The sequence below is a fragment of the Euprymna scolopes genome, chromosome 7 (assembly GCF_053919585.1).
Source record: "Euprymna scolopes isolate OS-2025 chromosome 7, ASM5391958v1, whole genome shotgun sequence".
Classification (NCBI taxonomy): Eukaryota; Metazoa; Mollusca; class Cephalopoda; order Sepiida; family Sepiolidae; genus Euprymna; species Euprymna scolopes.
Window position 1 is genome coordinate 99,244,218 of NC_136488.1, and position 21,248 is coordinate 99,265,465.

Genomic DNA, 21,248 nt, shown 5'->3' on the forward strand with positions numbered 1-21,248 from the left:
TTTTATCAAGAATCCTTAATAAATTTTGGTTTCAGTTTCGATTGTAGCTGAAGGAACTCAAGTTAATGCACCCAAGTCATATGGACATATTTTTTTTAATTTTGAAATCGCAACTTTATAATATATAAAAATCGATAGAACATTAACGATAATAATATATACGAAATTTGAAATTTGCAAGAATTAAAATATATTTAAGCGTACTTAACGACTTGGCTACGCCAGGCGTCCTTGCTAGCTTAGATAAATACTTTTGCAGTTTTTACAAGAGTTACAATAACATCAGATCATCTCTATTTACGCCATGAATACCAACATCAATATATTACATATGGATGAGTCTCCTGTGGAATTTCCACAGGTCCTGCTAGTTATTATTTGCATCTCGTTTTTGTTTTTATTTTGTTTTTTTACAGCAAAGCAAATCAATTTGATAACCCAGCAAATTTATATAATTAAAATAAAATTGAAACATTCATAGAAGGAAGACACATAATAGTTAACGAAGCCCAACGCCCTCTACATGTTAAAAATGATTTTCTAAATAGTAACATTATTATTTAGGAATTCGTTCGTAATAATGGGGGGGGGCGTTCTTAATATTTTGTTCTTACATCGTTTCCTCATTTTACATACCAATTGCCGATTATTTTCAACTGTTTATGAAAACTTTCAAGTAGCATGTTATATACTAACGATGAACTGATACAATTTGGCGTTGTTTAAAATCAAAATAAACTTCTTGTTGTCTTTCAATTTGCAATACATAACAAAGAAAGCATTTGAGAAAAAAAAAAATCTACCCGGAAATTTATGTAATAATTTGAAAATTTACGAAAAAAATCTAATTAAATATTTATAAATATGAAAAGAATTGGAATCTGGAATCTAATCGAAATCTAAAATTGGATCGGAATCAGGAAAATTTTGGAATCGTCCCACCACTAATATATATATATATATATATATATATATATATATATATATATATATATATATATATATATATAGCATAGAATAACATGCTATATTCATATACCTATAAAAGAAATATTTTTGCTTGAATATGAATAAATAGTAAGTCTTGAAAATATATATGGCAATATATATTTTCAGAACTTACTACTTAGCTCTACTCACGTATTAAGCATTGTTGAATAAACACTGAAAATAAATACATAAAATTTCATGTAGATATATGAAATATATATATACATATATATATCGTGTGTGTATGTATATTTGTAAATATATTTGTCGATATATGTGTGAACATATCTATCATATGTGTGTATCTCTCTCTACCTCTCTTGCTAATGTATACACAAACATTTGTCTGTGAACATTTCTCTTTCTCTCCTTATGTGAGAGTTTGTGTAGACGTGAGTGTGTCCGTACGCACATATCTATAATGTGGCGGATACGTGTATGAGCCGTTTATGAAGCTATGCTATAATAGACAGTCCAAATCTTTAATCGCTACTCAAAGGAGTTTAAATTGGTTTGCAAATTACTATATTTTGCTGCTTTAATGATGAGTACATGATTGTTTTGTATGAGCGGCCTGTTTCTTGCAAGCTTACACATCAGAAGAATACCTTGAAGGTGCCATGAATGAGACAAAGACTTCAAAGTTGGTCTTGCAAAACTTTAGACAATACGCTACAAATTTACAAAACTTTTCGAAATGTGTGAAGTCATCGCAATGATATTTCCATATATAATCGCGTTTCTTTATATATATATATATATATATATATATATATATATATATAATCTTTTCATACAAAGTGCAAAAGGAGAATCGAACGTCAGTCGAGTTTATAATCAAGAAATTAATTAGTTTGATCAATTCCCATTCTTTAACTCTGATTAGTTCACCCCCCCCTTTTTTTACTGGTGTCACTAAGGATAAAGCCCCAAAAAGTGATCCTGTAATAAGGGTTTATGGGTCTGTTAGATGGACAGCGAGACATCACTGCAATGATTGGTAATGAATGTGATGATTGGGTACAATTTTATTATTTAAGAAGGTGGCTCAACAAGAATTTGTTTACATTAGACCTGAAAACAACCATGTTGTAGTCAGCTGAGAAGCTGTCCTGCGATATTGTGTCCCACAGACAAACTTTTCTAGGAAAGGAACTTTGCTCACGGAAGTTTCGTTTGGATTTAGGTAGAAAGAAAGAGAAAGGGAAATTATTCTCGGTGGTTATAGTTAGACGAGTTCTTGCTGTTCATGTTTTACAGCGGGTACCATGAACTGAAGCTCATTCGAGCACCTGCAAGAAAAATAATGATGGAGTAGAGAAAAATTAGTAACGTCTCTTCTGTGAGAAAAGGGTAGCAGGGAGGGGAAAGGGACACTAAATTTCGAAGTCAAGTTTGTTCTATATCCAGGCAGGAAAGGGTACTCTGTGCAGCATCTCTACCTAGATGTGGCAACAGTACTCTATTTTAGGACGTATTTCGCTCTTATAGACGCAAAGGATTGCGCCAAAGGTGAGATACCTTCTGGAGCGATAGAATGATTCAACAATTTTTCCACGTAAAACCTAAAAATGAGATTGTACTTTTATTTGCCAGTCAAGAAAAATATATTTAAAATTGTTATACCGGCCTTCCTTGAACAGAGGAATTTACACTGATTAACTCTATAAATAGCGATAGTAATTCCAACACCGGTAAGAGAGATGCGACTGCACTTCAACTGCTAGCCGAGTGCCCAGCAGATATACACGCTCTCCTATCTTTGTACATTATTGTTAATACATTTGTTCCTTAACCGAACCTCGACTTGATTGTTCTTACTTTCACTGTTGTTCCACGACACAATAGATTGGTGACAAGGAATCAAAACGACCGTCACTGCTGAGAATCACCAAAAGTGATTGAAATAAAGATTCGTAAAATCTTTACGGCAGAACACCTTTGTCATTTCAACAGATATTTGGATATGCAAGGATTAACAGCGAATTAATTACTACAATAGTAATTTGGCGACGGGAAAAATCTTGCTACCAAAATCTACAGCGAATTCACGCGAAAAACGCGAATGCTGTCAATTATTTAATAATTGAACACACTTACCAAGTGTTTTAGAAAGGGAAAAAGGGTTAATTTTTTTCTTCGCCGGAAGCTATTTTTCCTATGGTAAGAATTTTCGTCTGCAAAGTTAAATGTCCAAAACCAACTAGCAAATACCGTGTAAGCTTATCGTTATTTTGATAACATCTGGGATTTGAAAAAAAAACAAGAAAACAAAACACGCTCGACTTTTTCAAGAGAAAAAGAGACAGACCGTGAAAAATAATTATTCGCATACGTCATTTGTGCTTAGCAAACATGTAAAAAATAAAGTCATTTTTTGCAGAAGGCAAAGAGGGTAAAAAAAAAAAACCCTAAAAACTAAAAGTTTCCCATACGAATTCGTCGGATATTTAAAGCGACGGATTTTATTTTTGCTACGTAAAAACGTGTGCAAATAATAAAAAAAAAAATCTTAAACAAATGTTATTTCGCTGGATTGTTTCTAGTAAGACTAGAAATATAGCGTTCAACAAATTAAGTTATAAAAGGACTGCTAAACTGTTGTTCTTCAAACAAAAGAATTTGGAAAGAAAACTTGGTTGATTTTTTTTTTTACCAAGGAATATTTATTTAATGCAAGCATAAATTGTAAACTGAATTCGTATGATGGATGCGAAATTCAAAGATTCACTGTTGGAATTGTTCCAATTCCAGGCATAGCAAAATCTCTCGTTGCAAAAGCAGCAAATTCAACACGTAGAAAGAGAAGAGATTCAAACAAGCATTTGGAGAAAAAATGCTTCAACAACAGAAACGCTTCGAGGAAACATTGATTAAAACACAGGAGGAACAAAGAAAAATTCTGGAGGCGACACTGTTATAAAGCGGATGATAATCATAACGCATTTTCTCAAACAGCTTTGTGGGCCGCTATTAAAAATTTAATTATAATCCAGAAGATGTCACTTTCGTCCAGTACTATAGACGATATGAGGATATTTTTTATATCGGATTGTAGTACCTGGTCAGACGCGAAAAAAGTTAGGCTTTTGCTAAGGAAATTGGGAACAGCCGAGTACACAAAGTTCGTGAATTTTATTCTCCCAAAAAAGACCAGTGAGTTGAGCTTCCAAGAAAGAGTTACGCTACTTAGAGAACTGTTTTCTGCAAAAACGTCTCTTTTCCATAGTCGATATAAATGTATGAATGTTACTAGAAGAGAGGAAAACGACTACACTACTTATGCAAGTATAGTGAACAAGCATTGCAACGATTTTAAACTGGAGGAATTATCAGCAGATAATTTTAAATGTTTAATATTTGTACAAGGGCTGAAATCAGGCGTCGTGTTTTAAATAAACTCGAAAACGAACCGAATTTAAAACTATAAAATTAGCGGAAGACTGTGAACGGTTTATTGCGTTGAAACAAGACAGTCGTGACATAGAGGAAAGCAGACTGTCGCATATTAAAAAGATCCATCAAAAGAAAAATTCGACTTAAAAAAATAGCCAGAGAAAGAAACAGGGAAAAGATCCACCTGGACCATGTTGGAGGTGTAGAAATAAACATTGATACAATGAGTGTCCCTACAAATTCAAACAATGTAACAACTGCCACCAGAAAGGTCATAAAGCATCGCATTGTAGAAAATAATCTGGTAGAAAGACATCCATTAAACTTACGAAAATTGAACCTGAGGAACAAAATATCCGGAAATATGTACATGTCAAAATGTGTAAAAAGAAAGTAAGGCTACAGCTTGATAGTGGGTCTGACATTTCCATTATTAATGTACAGACATGGAAGAGGTTTGGGAGACCCACTATGATTAAATCACATAAAACAGCGAGAAGCGTCAGTGGCGAAAAAATTACCTTCGAAGGAGAATTATTGACAAATATTTTTTTCCAGAACAGGGCGAAAAAGCAAGAAATTTTGTCATGCGAAAATCAAACAACCTCTTTGGAACTGATCTATTCGAAAAGTTTAGACTATGGGATCTGCCTTAAGCTCATTTTGCTAAAAGGTTGTAGATTCAAATGTGGAGGCAGAAAAATGTAAGAGGGAGTTAAAAGAGAATTTCCCAGACATATTTTCAAGCGGCTTGGGAAGGTGTGCAAAAGCGGTAGCAAAATTTGAAATAAAAGTAAATGAACAGCTAGTGTTCAGAAAGAAAAGAAATGTTCCATACGCCACTATAGAACAGATAGACGGTGAATTAGAAAGACTCGAAAACATGGATGTCATCGGAAAAATTGATCAGTGAGTGAGCTGCAACGGTTTACATAAAAAAGAAGAGTAAGGAGATTCGGGTTTGCGCCGACTTTGCGACAAGCTTAACCAGGGCATTACAAGATCACCATTATCCTCTTCCGAGCCCTGAAGAGATATTGGCGAAACTGAGTGGAGGGAAATATTTTTCTAAAATCGACCTCAGTGACACATACTTACAAGTTCCAGTCGATGAGGAGTGTTCAAAGCTGCTATGTATTAATATCCATAAGGGATTGTACAAGTTTTACAGGCTTCCCTTTGGGGTCAAAGTCGCCCCTTCGTTTTTCAGCAAATTATAAACATTATGTTAAATGGGTTGGATTTCGCAGTAGTGTACCTGGACGGTGTGTTAATGAAAAGCGCTAGCAAAGAACAACACAAAGCTCATGTAAACCAAGTATTCAAAAGGATCCAGGATTATGGATTTAAAGTAAAACAGGGAAAATGTACATTTTTCATGGAGAAAATAAAATACTTGGGGCAAATCAGCGATAAACATGGAAGAAGGCCGGATCCAGACAGATCGAGTGCAATAAAGAATATGCCTGCTCCAGAAAATATTGCGTCTTTACAAAGTTTCTTAGGTTTGGCATATTACTACAATGTATTTGCGCCAAATATGCATAAACTAAGGTTGCCTTTAAATGAACTGTTAAGGAAAGACCAAAAATGGGTCTGGACGCAAGAGTGCGAAGAAGCATTTCGGGAAACTAAAGGACTTTAACGTCTGACTTGTTTCTGGCACATTATAATCCCAAGTGTGAAATTATTGTTGCAAGCGATGCCAGCTCCTATGGCATAGGAGCATGCATTTTACACAAAATGGATGATGGAAAAGTGAAACTCATAGCATATTCATCCCGATCACTTTTGGCAGCCAAAAAAAACTACTCACAAATTGAAAAAGAGGCGCTAAGCATTATATTCGTGGTGTAGAAATTTCATCGTTTCCTGCACGGTAGGCAATTTCTGTTACAAACAGACCACAGACCATTATAAACAATTTTCGGATCGAAAAAGTGACTATCACAACATACGGCGAATAGACTCCAAAGATGGGGTATCATACTTCTGTATTACAATTTTCAAATGGCGTATGTATCATCTAAAAAATTTGGTCATGCAGACGGGTTAATACCTAAGCAGACAGAACCATTGGAGGATATGGTAATAGCAGCCATTCAAGCGGAAGTTAAAGTAAAAAATGTTATGTGACACAATAAGAGAACTTCTAGTAACGCTTGATGAAATTAAGTGTAAGGCAGAGGTGGACGAATTTATTACACGCACAAAAGAAAGGATAAAAAATAACGAACTGGATCCTGTTATATAGCGACGGGGTCGTAATTCCTGCGACATTACAGAAAAGAATGCTCAAGGAATTCCATGTAGATCATTCAGGTATATCAAGAATGAAAAGCCTTATGCGCTCTTTCGTTTATTGGCCAAACATGGATAAGGATATAGAAAGACAAATCAGAGAGTGTAGAGGATGCGCATTACCTATAAAAGATCCTCCAACTCAATTCGGATCGTGGGCAAAACCGGACGGACCTTGGTCTAGGATTCATTTAGATTTTGCAGGACCGCTAGATGGGTTCTACTATCTCATTGTTGTAGACAACCTATCTAAATGGCCGGAAGTATTAAAATGTAAGAATCCCACATCCGAGGTAAATATCAACTTCCTGTATGAACTATTCGCTAGGTTTGGAGTAGTAGACTGCATTGTTACAGACAATGGAACGCAATTTACGTCTACTGAATTTAAACATTTTTGCGAGAATCATCTAATCGAGCATATAACCATTTCGCCATACCAAGAAGTAATGGACAAGCAGAGAAATTCATTGACACATTCAAGAGAGCTCTGAAAAAAGTTAGTGGGTCGCTGACGGATAAGTCAATCCAACAGTTTTTACAAGTCTACAGAGTCACTTCGAATGCAAACATCGAAATGTCGAAGACACCTGCTGAGATGTTCGGACGCAAGAGTAGATCGATTTTTCATAAGTTGTTTCCAAACCAGGATAGGCCAAACCTCAAAAAACCGATAACAAAAAAACGGTATAAAGTTGGCGAAAGAGTCTTCTACAAGATTCACAAAAATAAGACTTTCTGGGAGTCCGGCATTATTTAGAAACAAATAGGCAACATGGTCTACATGATTAAGGGACCAGACTTCGTGCACAAAATCCGAAAATCCGAAACCATGTTTGTTTAGCCTAGGCTAGAGATTAGAACATCCGGTATCTTATGAAATATTGGTTTCTAAAGATGATTTTTTAAACTTTATTCCGGCGTATAAGACATATATATATATATAGAGAGAGAGAGAGAGAGCCGGCAAAAAGAAAGTCTGCACTTGTAATTTTTTTAAAAACTGCAAATCTAAACTAAATTTAATGTAACCCATACCTCATTTGATTGGCGTTTTATTTGTCTATAATTTTACCTTTTCATATCTGACTTTTAATTGAAATATTCTAGTGTTCATGTCAATTAAAAAAAAAAAAACTTAAAATTGAGGAGGCAAAAAGAAAGTCTGCAGCAACAAATTCGCTTAAAATCAGCTTAAATTATCGCCCCTAAATCAGTTTAAAATATCCATCAACAGGCAACAAAGCATCTCTAATCATAATTGTTGTTGTTCCAGGTTATACAACGTAACATTTAGTCCATATGCCACGACTTTCTCTTAGTGATCGTCAGGAGCTCATTAATCCCCACCTTTCTAGTTTATCCAATTGAGAAATCAGCCACAGGTTGAAATGTGATGAGAAAACGGTATGAAAGACTGTGCAAAAGCACCAAAACACTGGCAGTGTTCGTGATGCCCCTAAATCTGGTCATACTAGAGTTATTTCTAACAGGGAAGACAATGCTATCAAGGTCCACAGCCTAAGAAACAGATTTGAAATGGCTCCCCAAATCCAATAACAGTACAATCTTGTTAAAAAGTGCTCTCTTTCTACTGTTAAGAACAGATAAAGGAATTTAATTTCCGAGAATATGTTGCAAGACGCAAGCCAATGATTTCTGTAAAGAACAGAAAGCGTCGTCTGGACTTCGTCAGATGCAATGAAGATCGTGACTCTTTTTAGTGACTAAAGCAAGTTCAATAGGCTAGGCAGTATGTCCGTCACTGGAAAGACGAAGAATTTAATCCTAGGTGCTCAGTTTCAACTCTGCAAGGTGATGGAGGTTCAGTTTTGGTGTGGGGCATTATTAGTACCAATGGTCCAAAGCATATAGTTTGCTTGCAAGGTCGAATTAATTCAACCAAGTACATTAATATGTTGACTGAGCATTTTCTACCCTACTTTGGTCGGAATTTGGATAATAATTCCATCTTCATGCATGATAATGCTCCCATTCACACAGCTTGCAATCTCAAGAGGTTCCTGGAAGAGATATGATATTCTGTGTTTGGATTGGCCTGCACAATCTCCAGACCTCAATCCTATCGAAAATGTATCGCATTACATCAAGCAACAGCTATGCAATGATAAAATTTCAAATTTGGAAGAACTTTGGACAAAAATTAAAAGTGGGATACCCTTTCCCCAGTCTAATTCAAGGAATTCCCAAAAGATTACAGGCTGTCAAATTGCAGAATGGCTATGCTACTAAATACTAACTAGTTCATTGTGTTCCTGTTGTATTTGTGTTGCATTAATGTCCTAAAGTTACATTTAAATAACAATTTTCTATTGTGCCGACTTTCTTTTTGCCTCCTCAATTTGAAGTTATTTTTTTAAATTGACGTGAACTCTAGAATATTTCAATTAAAAGTCAAATATGAACAGGTAAAATTATCGAAGAATAAAAGGCCGATCAAATGAGGTATAGATTGTTTAAACAGTTCCATTAAATTTAGCTTAAATTTGCAGTTTTTGGTAAAATTACAAGTGCAGACTTTCTTTTTGCCATGTGTGTGTGTGTGTGTGTGTGTATATATATATATATATATATATAATGTATGTGTGAGTTTGAGTGTGTATGATGCTGCTAAGGATGATACAAAAGAAGAAAAGTAAAAAAAAGAAAATTTGGAAAGTACCATTTCTAAAAAGAATTCTTCCCATGACCTTTTCTATACTAATATGCAGAATTTTCCCATGTCTTGAAGTCACGAGCAAATTGAATGATAGAACTGCTTGTAAACAAAAATCTTGACATAGTGGCAAACGATTTACAAGAGAGTGGAATGGTAGATGATTACATTACAACGCCCTGCAGTTCTACTCCACCATTGTTGATATTCTTTGAGAGATCGAAACAGACTGACACAATAAAACAAGTATTAATGTTCTAACCAGAAGAAGATGAAGGGGAAAAATGGTGTTTATCCATCTACAGTTTTCGGGGTAAATTCTCTAAATAAGTAACTTGGCTATGAGGCATACAAATGAAGAAAAGGATTCTGTTAAACCACTCTCACGTTTAGTTAGCAATCTTGAATATCTTAGTGCTCAAGAGGGATTCCTCATTCCGTTTTTTCCATTGGGAATATAAATAGCTTTCTCTAGGCATATGTAATGAAGAGAAAATTGGAATTTTTTTAGTTAAGTGCTCCAAAAGGTTTCTAGTCTATAAAGAATGCTATATATATGTTATTGGGCATAAGATCTTATTCAAATATTTTTGGCTACACATTTACATACATGTTTTGATCAAAGTCAAGGATAGACATACTTTTTGAGCTGCAATTAAATGAAGCCATGAATAAAAAAAATGTTTAAAAGGGTTTGGCTAACCATAGTTTTGGCTAACCATAGTTTTGACCAACACACATTTACAAATGTTTTGATGTGTGTGTGTGTGTGTATATATATATATATATATATATATTTCATGTATCCTCATAAAATTTTGTAAGGAGATATATTTTATGTATCTATTTTCAATATTTACTTCAATAGTGCTCAATACATGAGTAGAGCTAGTTATGGAAATAGCCAGACCACTTCGGGACAACTTTTTTAATACAGCTGCATTTTAATGAAGAAAATACATTGTTCTTGAGAAATCTGGTTGACCATAAATCTGACCGAAACATGTCTGCAAATGTATAACTAAAAATTTAAAAAAAAATGACACCTAATAAAAAGCTCGATATATGCGTTGTTATATAAACACAGTAATGATTCTTTGTATTTTTACTCTGTAGATATAAACTTACTTAGATTACTATATCGTTATATGCTATATATATATATATATATATATATATATATATATATATATATATATATACTATTATGATAAATATTTTTGTAATTTCTTACCGACATACACATGCTCCATTCTTTTTCGGGAATTATTGTTCTAACACTCACATGATTCGAATCTCAAACCCAAGTCAAAATTTTAACTTCTGTCTGATTCCCTAGAAACATGCAACCAACTTAACAACTAAAATGAAGGGGGAAAGAATTCAGATCTGTTGTGTCATTACTAATGAACATTTATAGAAAGCTGTTATAAACAGTTTTCAACAACGTGATCAGACAGAATTTTGCATTATGCATTCATTTTAATAGATTAATTTTAATTCTCTTAAAGCGCCCGTCCCAGCATTAAGGAACCTATAAATAATATTATACATAGTTTTAATTTTAGGTCCATTTCATCCTTTTCCAGGGTTCTTCAGTATGGAGGTTGATTGTTCTACCGGTCACAGAATTTGAATTGCTTTTTTTTATATTATCACACACACTTATATATATATATATATGAGTAAATTATGAAAATATATATAGCAATGAAGCTATTTTCATGACTTGATGTCTAGATCTACTCATGTATTGAGCACTATTGAAGTAAATACTGAAAATAGGTACATAAAATATTATATCTCCTTACAAAACTTTATGTGAATACATGATTATATATATATATATATATATATATATATATATATATATATATATATAATCATGTATTCACATAAAGTTTTGTAAGGAGATATAATATTTTATGTACCTATTTTCAGTATTTACTTCAATAGTGCTCAATACATGAGTAGATCTAGACATCAAGTCATGAAAATAGCTTCATTGCTATATATATTTTCATAATTTACTCATATAATCATTTCATGTATCTGCATATTATAAGGAGATATAATATTTTATGTATCTATTTTCAGTATTTGCTACAAGAGTGTTCAAGTGAGTAAAACTAGGAAAGCATTGTAGCTGGACGATTTCTTCCAGGGATAAACTGTAGAAGCTTTGTGTAGCTTGATTGCCATAAATATATTTTCATTATGATATAAAAAATGGTTATTGAGTTCAGATTTGATTGTTGTGAAAGTCAATTTCCACAGCAAACCGAAGCTGAATATTAAATATTACAATCTCCATATCACTACTAACGTTTTCTGCCACTTAGCTGAAGGCCTTATTGCATGTTTTTTTTCTGGTTATTTTGTGGGTTTCATCTGGCAGTTGTCTCTAAGGACGGGAATATTTACGATGTAACTTGGATTTGTTCAAGTATGCTCTCATAAATTCACCGATCATTGTGAATTTTAGAACACAACTACTAAAGGTAATGGTTGATAAATATTGACTATAGTTAATTTAGTTTTCGCAAAGAGCACAAAGAAAAGATGAAAGCAATTTACGAAAATTCATGTATTTCCAATTTTTATGAAATTTTAACAATAAGTATCAAACCTCAATTAATAAATATTTCCCAAATGCCAGTTTATTTTGGAGATTTTAAGTTGGTACAACCTACCATTTGAAAATTCAAATGTTTCAGGCTTGCATTAGATTTGATCCATATTCCAATTCAGCAAGAGGTCTTGAATTTCAATGTTTTCTCATTGAAGCTTCTTACATTTTTTATTGTAGAAACAAATTCATATAATGAATTCGATGAAAATTAGAATAAAAGTTTTAAACAAGGTTTAGTATTATTATATCTTGCTTTTAATCTTCGTAAGGGGACACAAAAGTTGTGGTCAGGAAATTAATTTTACCCATTGTTAGACGCCTATTCTTTTAATATATGTATTAAGAAGTGTGTAACATGAAATAATATTTCAGAAAAAAAAAAAAGTTAGTATATGGAATTACCGGATAAGCATGGAAACAAACTAGCTAAAATAGTACTACAGACACATGTACAGAGATACCGGTATAATTGTGTTTAAATCTGACTATAATAATAGTAGAAAGAACTTTATTTGAACAAAAATGTTTATTTATGCTAAAAACGCTGAAGAAGTAAATGACATTGTGTGTTGAATTATTTCTCTGTCACCTTTGCCTCTCATTTCATATTAAAATGCTCTCTCCTTTTCCACTTTTCTTTAAAGTTAACACTGAAAATTCACCAACATATATACATATTATATCCTATTTACTGAGAAGATTCAGCCACTCTGATGAGTCGTAGACGACGAAACACGTGTCAGTGGATAATGATATTTTCTAACCATATTCAAATATTTACAGGATGATCGAAAAGTATTTCCCGATTATCACATGTTCTAAAAAAAGGGGTTTCCTTTTAAAATTAGTTGATGTGGGCCCAAGACATTTTGCGAAGCTAATGGTAAATTCTAACACCTACATTAAATTCTTAATAAAAACTATTGCTATAAATTTTACTATCATATTTATTAGAATTATAATTAATAAATTATGAGCACTTGATAATAAGGCATTATTTATTAGAATCATGGTACATAAATAATTTGTGTATTTTATTTTATTTATTTGCAGCCAGAGGATTAGTTGACCAAAACATGGTGGAAAACAACTATTGTATATGAGAATGACATATTAATTTTATTAATTTATTTTTATTTCGGATTATTAGTCTCATCTTTATTAGTTGCTGTTTTTCATCTTTTATTGGTTTGTTTATTCACAACGTTTCGGCCAACTATTCCTCTGGCCTTCATCATGAGAATAACAGTCCGTAAATAAATAAAATAAATATAACTTTAAAGTACAGTACAGCTATGTTTAATAGTAGACAACATCGAGTACATCTAATATTAGAGAGAAAGTGTATGTTTTCTAACAATATACACCCGAGGAAAGTCAGATGTTACATCGGTCGAAACGTTGTGAAAATAACACTCCAGATGAGAACATTAGTCTGAATAATACAATAATTTCTGGTAAGAGTTATAATTCACTAACTAATCATAAGTACTTAATAATGGGGCGTGTTTATAAATATGCACTGAAATTCCTTTTGTTTAACTTGTTAACTTGCAAAACATACTTTCTAATGTGTAGTTAAAGCTTCGGGAGTTTAAGTCAAACATGAAACTGATATCAACTCATCTTTTGTTTCTTGTCCTATTAAGTTTTGTTGATGTATGCTATGTTGTAGGCAGCACCTTCTGCTAATAGAACAAAGAAAAACACCATTGCATACACACGCAGTGTAATAACAATGAGGAATTAATAAATGGCCGTATATCTGATGGAGACACATTTCTCTCAGAGCAAGGCAGGGTCTCATTAAAGTTTATTTTCTATATTTTAATTTTCTCGCTAGATTTCAAGATAACAATAGAAGCGTGCGTGTTTATTTTGCTGTAATGGTTTTCCTCGGTTATCTATTAGTGTGTAAGGGTTAGGGTAAGAAGGACAGAGTTCCTTTCAGACGAAGATCGGAGAAGATAGACGACCATGAAAAAAAGGCCCTCAAGATATTTGAGAACTTGTCTTTCTGAAAGAGAGAGATGGAGAGAAAGAAAGAGAGAGAAATATAAAAAAGAAAGAGAGAGCGAGAAAAAAGAGAGAGAGTGAAGGAAAGAGAAAGGAAGAAAGAAAGAATCAGAATCTGATTTTGTGTGCCGAACAAGTTATGGCAGGGAAAGGCCTCTTCTTGCAGAACGGCGATTGGTGGCTTCAAGTTCGGATGTGCTCTGAATATCCTTGCTATGTCATTAACTTCCTTATCATATCCCGGATTTCTCTTGAGACCTGCCGCTATGACCACAACAGACAAAACACCTGACCTTAGTTTTGTAACTAGTCTTGCTCGGCTTAACATGTGAAAAAATTACTGGACACGCCCAGATGACAAGATGGACCCTGGTCATTTCTAGGCCAGCTGTGATATGATCAGACATTATATTAAGAATAACATGATGGATGGATGCGATGTGTCATCCTGTATTTTTAGCATCTGGTCACTCCTTGGACATATCCAGCTTCTCTTGGGCAGCTCATAAACTTCTTAAGCCATGCGCAAAGTCTATTTCTAAATTTAGTCATAAAGGTGCAGACGTATTTGACAATGTAGATAATATTTATATATTCATCTGGTTTATAAAAGCAGGCCTGTCCTTTTCATCTTAATTCTATATTTCTTAACGTCTCGCCTTCAAACTCCACACTTGTCAGTCTGCAACAAGCTGTCTGTCGCCAATCTCATTTATCTTATATGCAACTATCTTTAATTCTCCGCCTATCCATCCCCCCATCGCCAAACGGAGTGAACTGGTCCGGCACTCATTGCAGATGGTTGTGCCCTCAAACAATTCAGGATTTTCAAGTACACTTGTATACGCTATTCTGATTATTAGACATTTATGGATGCAATTATAAGCGGTGTGCAAAACCATGTACAATTATTAGATCTGGTATATTTATTTGTTATTCAAAATTTGATATTTTAATAAAATTCTATCAAGTTGAATGGAAGCCAGAGTGATAGACATTATTTAAAAGAAGAAAGGAAAAGTCAAACAACGTACATTGAGAGAGTGTGAAAATGATAGATAGTAGTAATAGATGGGTTACTTAGTCAATTAAAAGTTAATTCGAACTATTAAAATGAAATTATTTTCAGATATAAGGACTGGGATCTTCCTTATTGCCACTCAAACTACAGTGAATGCCAATGATCGTTGCCAGCAAAACATCAGTGGTAAATGGATGTTGCGATAAAACAAATTCATTCGCAATGTTTAGCGAAAGAGGATGAGAGCAGTGGTAATCTGGGGAGACTTGTCACCTAGACTCCAGAGAGCACCACAGGATGTTGACAGAGAAATCTTTGGTAATGGCCTGCATGAAAACTTCTCATGAGTACAAATAATAGTAATAATAACTCTTGGCGTAACGGATAATGTACTTGATAAAGTTTAAGTAATGCTTCTCTGGGAATTGATGGTTCAAGAGATACATTGTAAAATAATTGGCCTGAAAATACTAGTTTTATAAATTAATGAAACATGTATTCACATATGTAACCAATAATGTTTGTATAAACAATATATATATATATATATATATATATATATATATATATATATGTGCCAACAGCATTTACCGTGGGTGGATTAAACTAGATTCCCTCGGAGGAGGGAGTTTCATGGGAATATTAAGTTCACAAGCGGTCCTCAGTCACATGTATATCACAGTTAAGGAGATGAGGACGTTAGGTTTTTGTAGTTTTTTTGCAGAAAGGTGTCAAAGTCCTCCTACATACAGTGCCTGGTATTTCCAAATGGTCACCCATCTGGTACTAGCCAAGATCATTGTTGCTTAACTTGTATGATCTGATGAGAACCAATGTGTCAATGTGATTATGCCATATACAAACTGTCTCTCAACATGATTATGCCGTATATATATATATATATATATATATATATATATAGTCATCCATAGATAGACAGTTTCGTTGTATCCAAGCTCTTCAGTGTGGCTACACCAGTACCCATCCTGAGCCAGGAATCGAATCTTTAACCATCTAGTAAAGAGTCAGCAGTTCTCACCACTAAGCCACAAGAGTAGCGCTCATAAATATATCTACAATATTTTTTATATGAATATTAGCCACCACTTTTACAGTGCTCCATTTATTAATTTACAAATAGTTTGCATTACACAAAGTAAGCAGCAGGCGATATCATTTACTAACAGTGTTTAACCTGAGAAGAGCGGCTTATATAGTTATCTATAGATAGACTATATTGAGGTATAATACACAAGATATATATTAAATGGAATATCATGGAGATAAAATTAATGAAAGACAGAAAGGAAAAACAATAGAACACTTGTATCCACAATTTCGACCTTACAAACTGCACACCTCTCAAGACTAAATACTCTCTGCCTCTCTCTCTCTCTCTCTCTCTCTCTCTCTCTCTCTATATATATATATATATATATATATATATATTGCAAACATAAACTTTGTTTGGTTGTTACTGTTTAATTAAACATCTTCCAAAAATCACACTGAAACAATGCAATACACACCACCACTGCATTATCAACTCCGACACCAATTAAGTACTACTTATTTTCGCAAATGTTTTTCCATTTTTTTTCTGTTCTTTTTCTTTCCTTTTCCTAATGAATGTCTTGTTTCCTCATATACCACATATTTTGACAAATACTAACAATGTGCCAAAAACAATCGGTTTCTCATCGTATTTCTTATGAAAGAGCATCTAACCTAATAGACACTGCACCATATATCAAGCTCCTCCCCTGGCCTCATCACCATAAGGTTACACTTCTATGATTGTTTTACAAGTACTTTCATAGAATATCCTCCAACGAACTTACTGCACTGGTACACCCCCTCCCCCTCAACTGAAATACATCTGATAAACTAATCTAGCAACAAAATCTCACCTCTTCACTGTAGAGCTCCTCAGATGCTTGAAAACTCTAATAAGTTCTTACCTTGGACCAGCTGCCTTTGGAATTCTCTTCGTGCAGCCTGTTTCCCGATTGTACGATCATGTAGAAATTTAAATGTCATTTCAACAAACATTTTACTGCACAACTCCCTACTTAGGATGATCCATATAAAGCTGCTCTCTAATCACAGTGATCTCTTATGTCTTTTTAGCAATGTGTCTGGGGTGAATCAGTAATTTAAGTGCATCACTATAGTATTCTACCATGTTCGTTTATTAAATTAGAATCTCATTTTGTATAATTTTGAATAAAAACATGCCAAATATTATGCATACCGGTTATTATATTTGTACATGTTTTTTGTCAACAGGTATTTATGCCGAAAGTACACGTAATTCGTGTTGGATCTGTGTCACAGATGAAGGAACCCTTCCACGGCGTACAGCCTCTCCTGCCAAACGCTTACCTTCAATTTGTGATGTTGAGTGTGCAGAAGAAGAAATGGCTGAATGTTCTTCTCCACCAAGTAAACCTGTGGAAAGTGGTGAGTAAAAGTTTTATTTTTTTATCATAATTTCCTTCTTTTTTTTTTTCTTTTTAGCTACAAAATCTTGATCGCTGAAAAGTGCCCGTTTAGATGTAAAGAAGCAGAAAATTTAGAAATTCTAGCTGAGATCAAAACTGCCCAAATCTGTTTGTCTAGAAATGCATGTATTTTTTTCACGATGCATCGGTGGTTGCAATCTAGTTGATCGTTTATCTTGGCTTTTAGAGATGATCATATTAAAGTATCTACATTTTTACTTTGTGCCTAAAATTCTTATTGCCTCTGCCTTATTTTTGCACATGCTCTATAACAGGCACGAGGGGAAAACAAATGAACACATATTTAAGGAAATGGCAGAAACACTAGAGGATGACCTCCAATCTGTAGTGGAATGGGGACAAACATGGATGGTCACATTCAATGCTGCCAAGACTAAGCTTGTGTCCTTCAATAATTACAAGAAACCTTCAGTACCACCAATAGCAATGACCAAGAACACATTACCTGAAAGTACTTCCTTTAACCTCCTCAGCCTAACGTTTACTGCTGCAAAGAAGGTGGGCTCTCTCTGCCGTGCTTGAAAGCTACTTATGAAAGTATCCTGTACTTCTATAAGGCCACCATTCGCCCATGTATAGAGTATTGTTGTCACATTTGGGCTGGTGCATCTGCTCATTGTCTCATTCATGGACAGGGTTCAAAAGAGAGTCGCCAACCTGATAGGTTCTGAACTGTCAACTAAGCTTCAGCCTGTGTCCCATCGACGAAATGGTGCATCCCTCTGCCTGTTCTACAAGTACTTTAATGGTGAATGCTCCGACGAACTTCAAGCACATGTACCCCCTCGACGTGAATACCCCTGACAAACCCGACAAGACGCTAAATCCCACCACTTCACAGTAGAGATCCCTAGGTGTAAGAAAGCATTCTACTACAATAGTTTCTTCCCTAGAACTGCTAGACTTTGGAACTCCCTTCCGGAATTCTGCTTTCCCAACTGTACTGACATGCAGAAGTTCAAGTATAATGTGAACAGACATCTTGCTACTCATTTCCCTTCATAATATCGCTGCAACTTATGTCCCCGATAGTAGCCCCCTATTTCAAAGTGGCACTGTGCCTTGTTTGGTGTGAAAATGGAATTTAAAAAGAATTTAAAAAAAAAAAAAAAAAAAAACTTGTAAAAATAAAAAATGCAGTTTAAATTCCCAGAAAAGAAAAAATAAATTTAACCTATCGCAGACTTAACACCTACATAATCCGACTTTTAAAAAGTTTATAATTACAAAAGAGAATTCATTTATATAAGGATGAAAAAAAAAAGCCTTTACTAAAATTGTTAAATAGAAATAGACTTAGCACTTGTATGAGCCGATTCCTCAAGAGTCCTCAATTTATAAAAGAGAATTTAACTACATAAGGATGAAAAGGGAAAACCTTAACTAAAATTTTGTAAATAGAAAACGAAGATGCTCAGTTGCTTACCATGTAACTGTTTCGGAGATTAAAAAACAGGACGGCTGTTAAATACATGGTTCTACAGTGGATAATATTACTTCCCCAATAAGAAATATATATATATAAATCATTTTTTACTATACTTTTTGCTTGTGAAAAACGGGCAAAAAGTTATGGTCACAACTCAGAATGAGTGCTTGATACCAAATTGGTAATTTGATATGGTTAAATTTGAGCTTAATTTTTGGGTACTCGTGCACTTATTGAACCGTGCTGAAATAATAATGCTAATAGTTAGAAAGCCATTCTTAACATAGGGAGAGGAGGGTGTATTGTAACTATTCTGTACTTCCACCTAACAATTTAATTAAAAAGAGATATAGTAAAACTTCAATTTAACTTGAAAATACTATTTCAAATAAGCGTGGTTCAATAAGTGCACAAGCACCAATTTTTGTATTAAATTCTAATCTCTATAAAATCCTTACTGTGCATTAAACGAATACCAGAATACTTGGTTAACTGCACCATATCAGAACAAAGGTGAATGCAAAATTTCAGCCTGATCAAACTAGTAGTTTCAGACAGAATTTATAGAGTTAATGTTGTATTGTGGTGAGTAATCTCTATTAATCCCTAATTTGTATTGAATGGATAACATGATCTTTAATTTGCTTCACCTTGTCATAACAAAAGTCCATGCTAAGTCTTATCCAAATCAGTGTACTAGTTTCTGAGAAAAAGTGGAACAGACAGACTAATATATATGTGTGTGTGTGTGTGTGTGTGTGAAGGGAGATAAATTTTGCAAATAATAACTTACAACATTTATTTTTGTACACAAGAAATTCAAAATGCAGTTACTTATTTCTTATTCCATCGAGTTTCAAAATTTTTCTTTCTTCAGAAGAAAATGGTTAGTAAATTGATATTTATGTAGACGAGCTATAATTTTGCTGGTTAGCACAAAAATTGAACGATTCACAAGTTTGAAAGAAAGTAATATATGATATTCAAATTGATGTTCAAATATATATATATATATATATATAAATATATATATAGAGAGAGAGAGAGCTTGAATACGGCGATAATGCAAAGGACTACATAAAAAGTAGGAGACTGTTGCATGACCGCATGCTTCAAAGACATGCAAAGAGAAGAAGACTAGGAATTATGTCTTCTTTTAAAATTGCTTATTATAATAGAGAGACCCCTTTTTAAGCTCATTTTCATTTTTATCAGTTTCACCTCTACACGAATCAAATGAGAAAGATCTCGACGCACACACACGTTTTGATCTCGGCCTACGGCACTTGCCTGACAAGCCCCACTGAAAAGCTGTGATATAGCTAAATAGTCTGTCTGTTGATGACTACATAAGCCTCTGTACTGAGCTATGTCGTAAGTGAAATAGCCAACTACCAATAGCGATAATGCAAGGCTATTCGTGAAAACAAATAGAGCACTCTTCCGCAGTTGACAGTGTTTGTATAAACATTGAGATCCTGTTTGATCACGGCTTGTGACTGACAGCCAACTGATTAGAATGCTGGCTTTTGGTCAAGTTTAACTCTAGTTCTATACACTTGTCTATGTAACCACACTGTATGAACTGGAAAATCTGTGATACAATGAAACAATCTGTCGGCAAATGACTACTATATATATATATATATATATACACTAGCTGTACCCTGCCACGCGTTGTTGTGGCTTAATTTCGTGTAATGGAAAATTCTAATAAAAAGAGAAAATGCATGTTTCTTATATTCTTAGTACAGCAATCCACTCCCAAAAGTAAAAAAAAAAAAAAGGCGAAAATAAAAAATATGGTACTCTTGCAGAATTGGATCCGGATCCTCGGGTGTTACCATCAATCATGGCTTCGGCTCGACCAACATTCAGTGGATTAAGCCGAAAGTTGCTAAACCATTGAAACGCTAAATAGTTTTCTTTTTTATTGTATTAAAAAATGTGAGTTTTTAACTAATATTTCGGTAAGAGGGGGGGGGTTACTATACACAGATTCGAAAAAGTTGTTCAAAAACGAATAAATGAAAGCAAAGGTAAGGTAAATTACGTTTCTATCTAACTGGATAATTTTTTAGTGTTTTTATTTAATGTAAAATGTTTAATCGGCTCAAAAACGCAGTGTTTATCTATGTATTTGAAAAAGACGAATGGTCGCGGACTCTGTTGAATACGTTAAGTTTGGGAAAATCAGTTAAAAATTATACAAAACAATGTCAGACACCTACTGATTATATGTTATTGTGACATAGGCTGAC

General features: G+C 33.9%; 1 protein-coding gene across 3 annotated transcripts in view; it reads left to right on the forward strand.

Annotated features, from left to right (window-relative positions):
* LOC145279856 (uncharacterized) overlaps nucleotides 1–21,248 on the forward strand; it is a 1,383,997-nt gene that overhangs the window by 519,779 nt on the left and 842,970 nt on the right. For all 3 annotated transcript variants that reach the window (XM_080131300.1, XM_080131301.1, XM_080131302.1), the window contains one exon: nucleotides 17,323–17,496. In XM_080131300.1, the coding sequence (XP_079987426.1) occupies nucleotides 17,323–17,496 (174 nt within the window). The remainder of the gene's footprint in view (nucleotides 1–17,322; nucleotides 17,497–21,248) is intronic.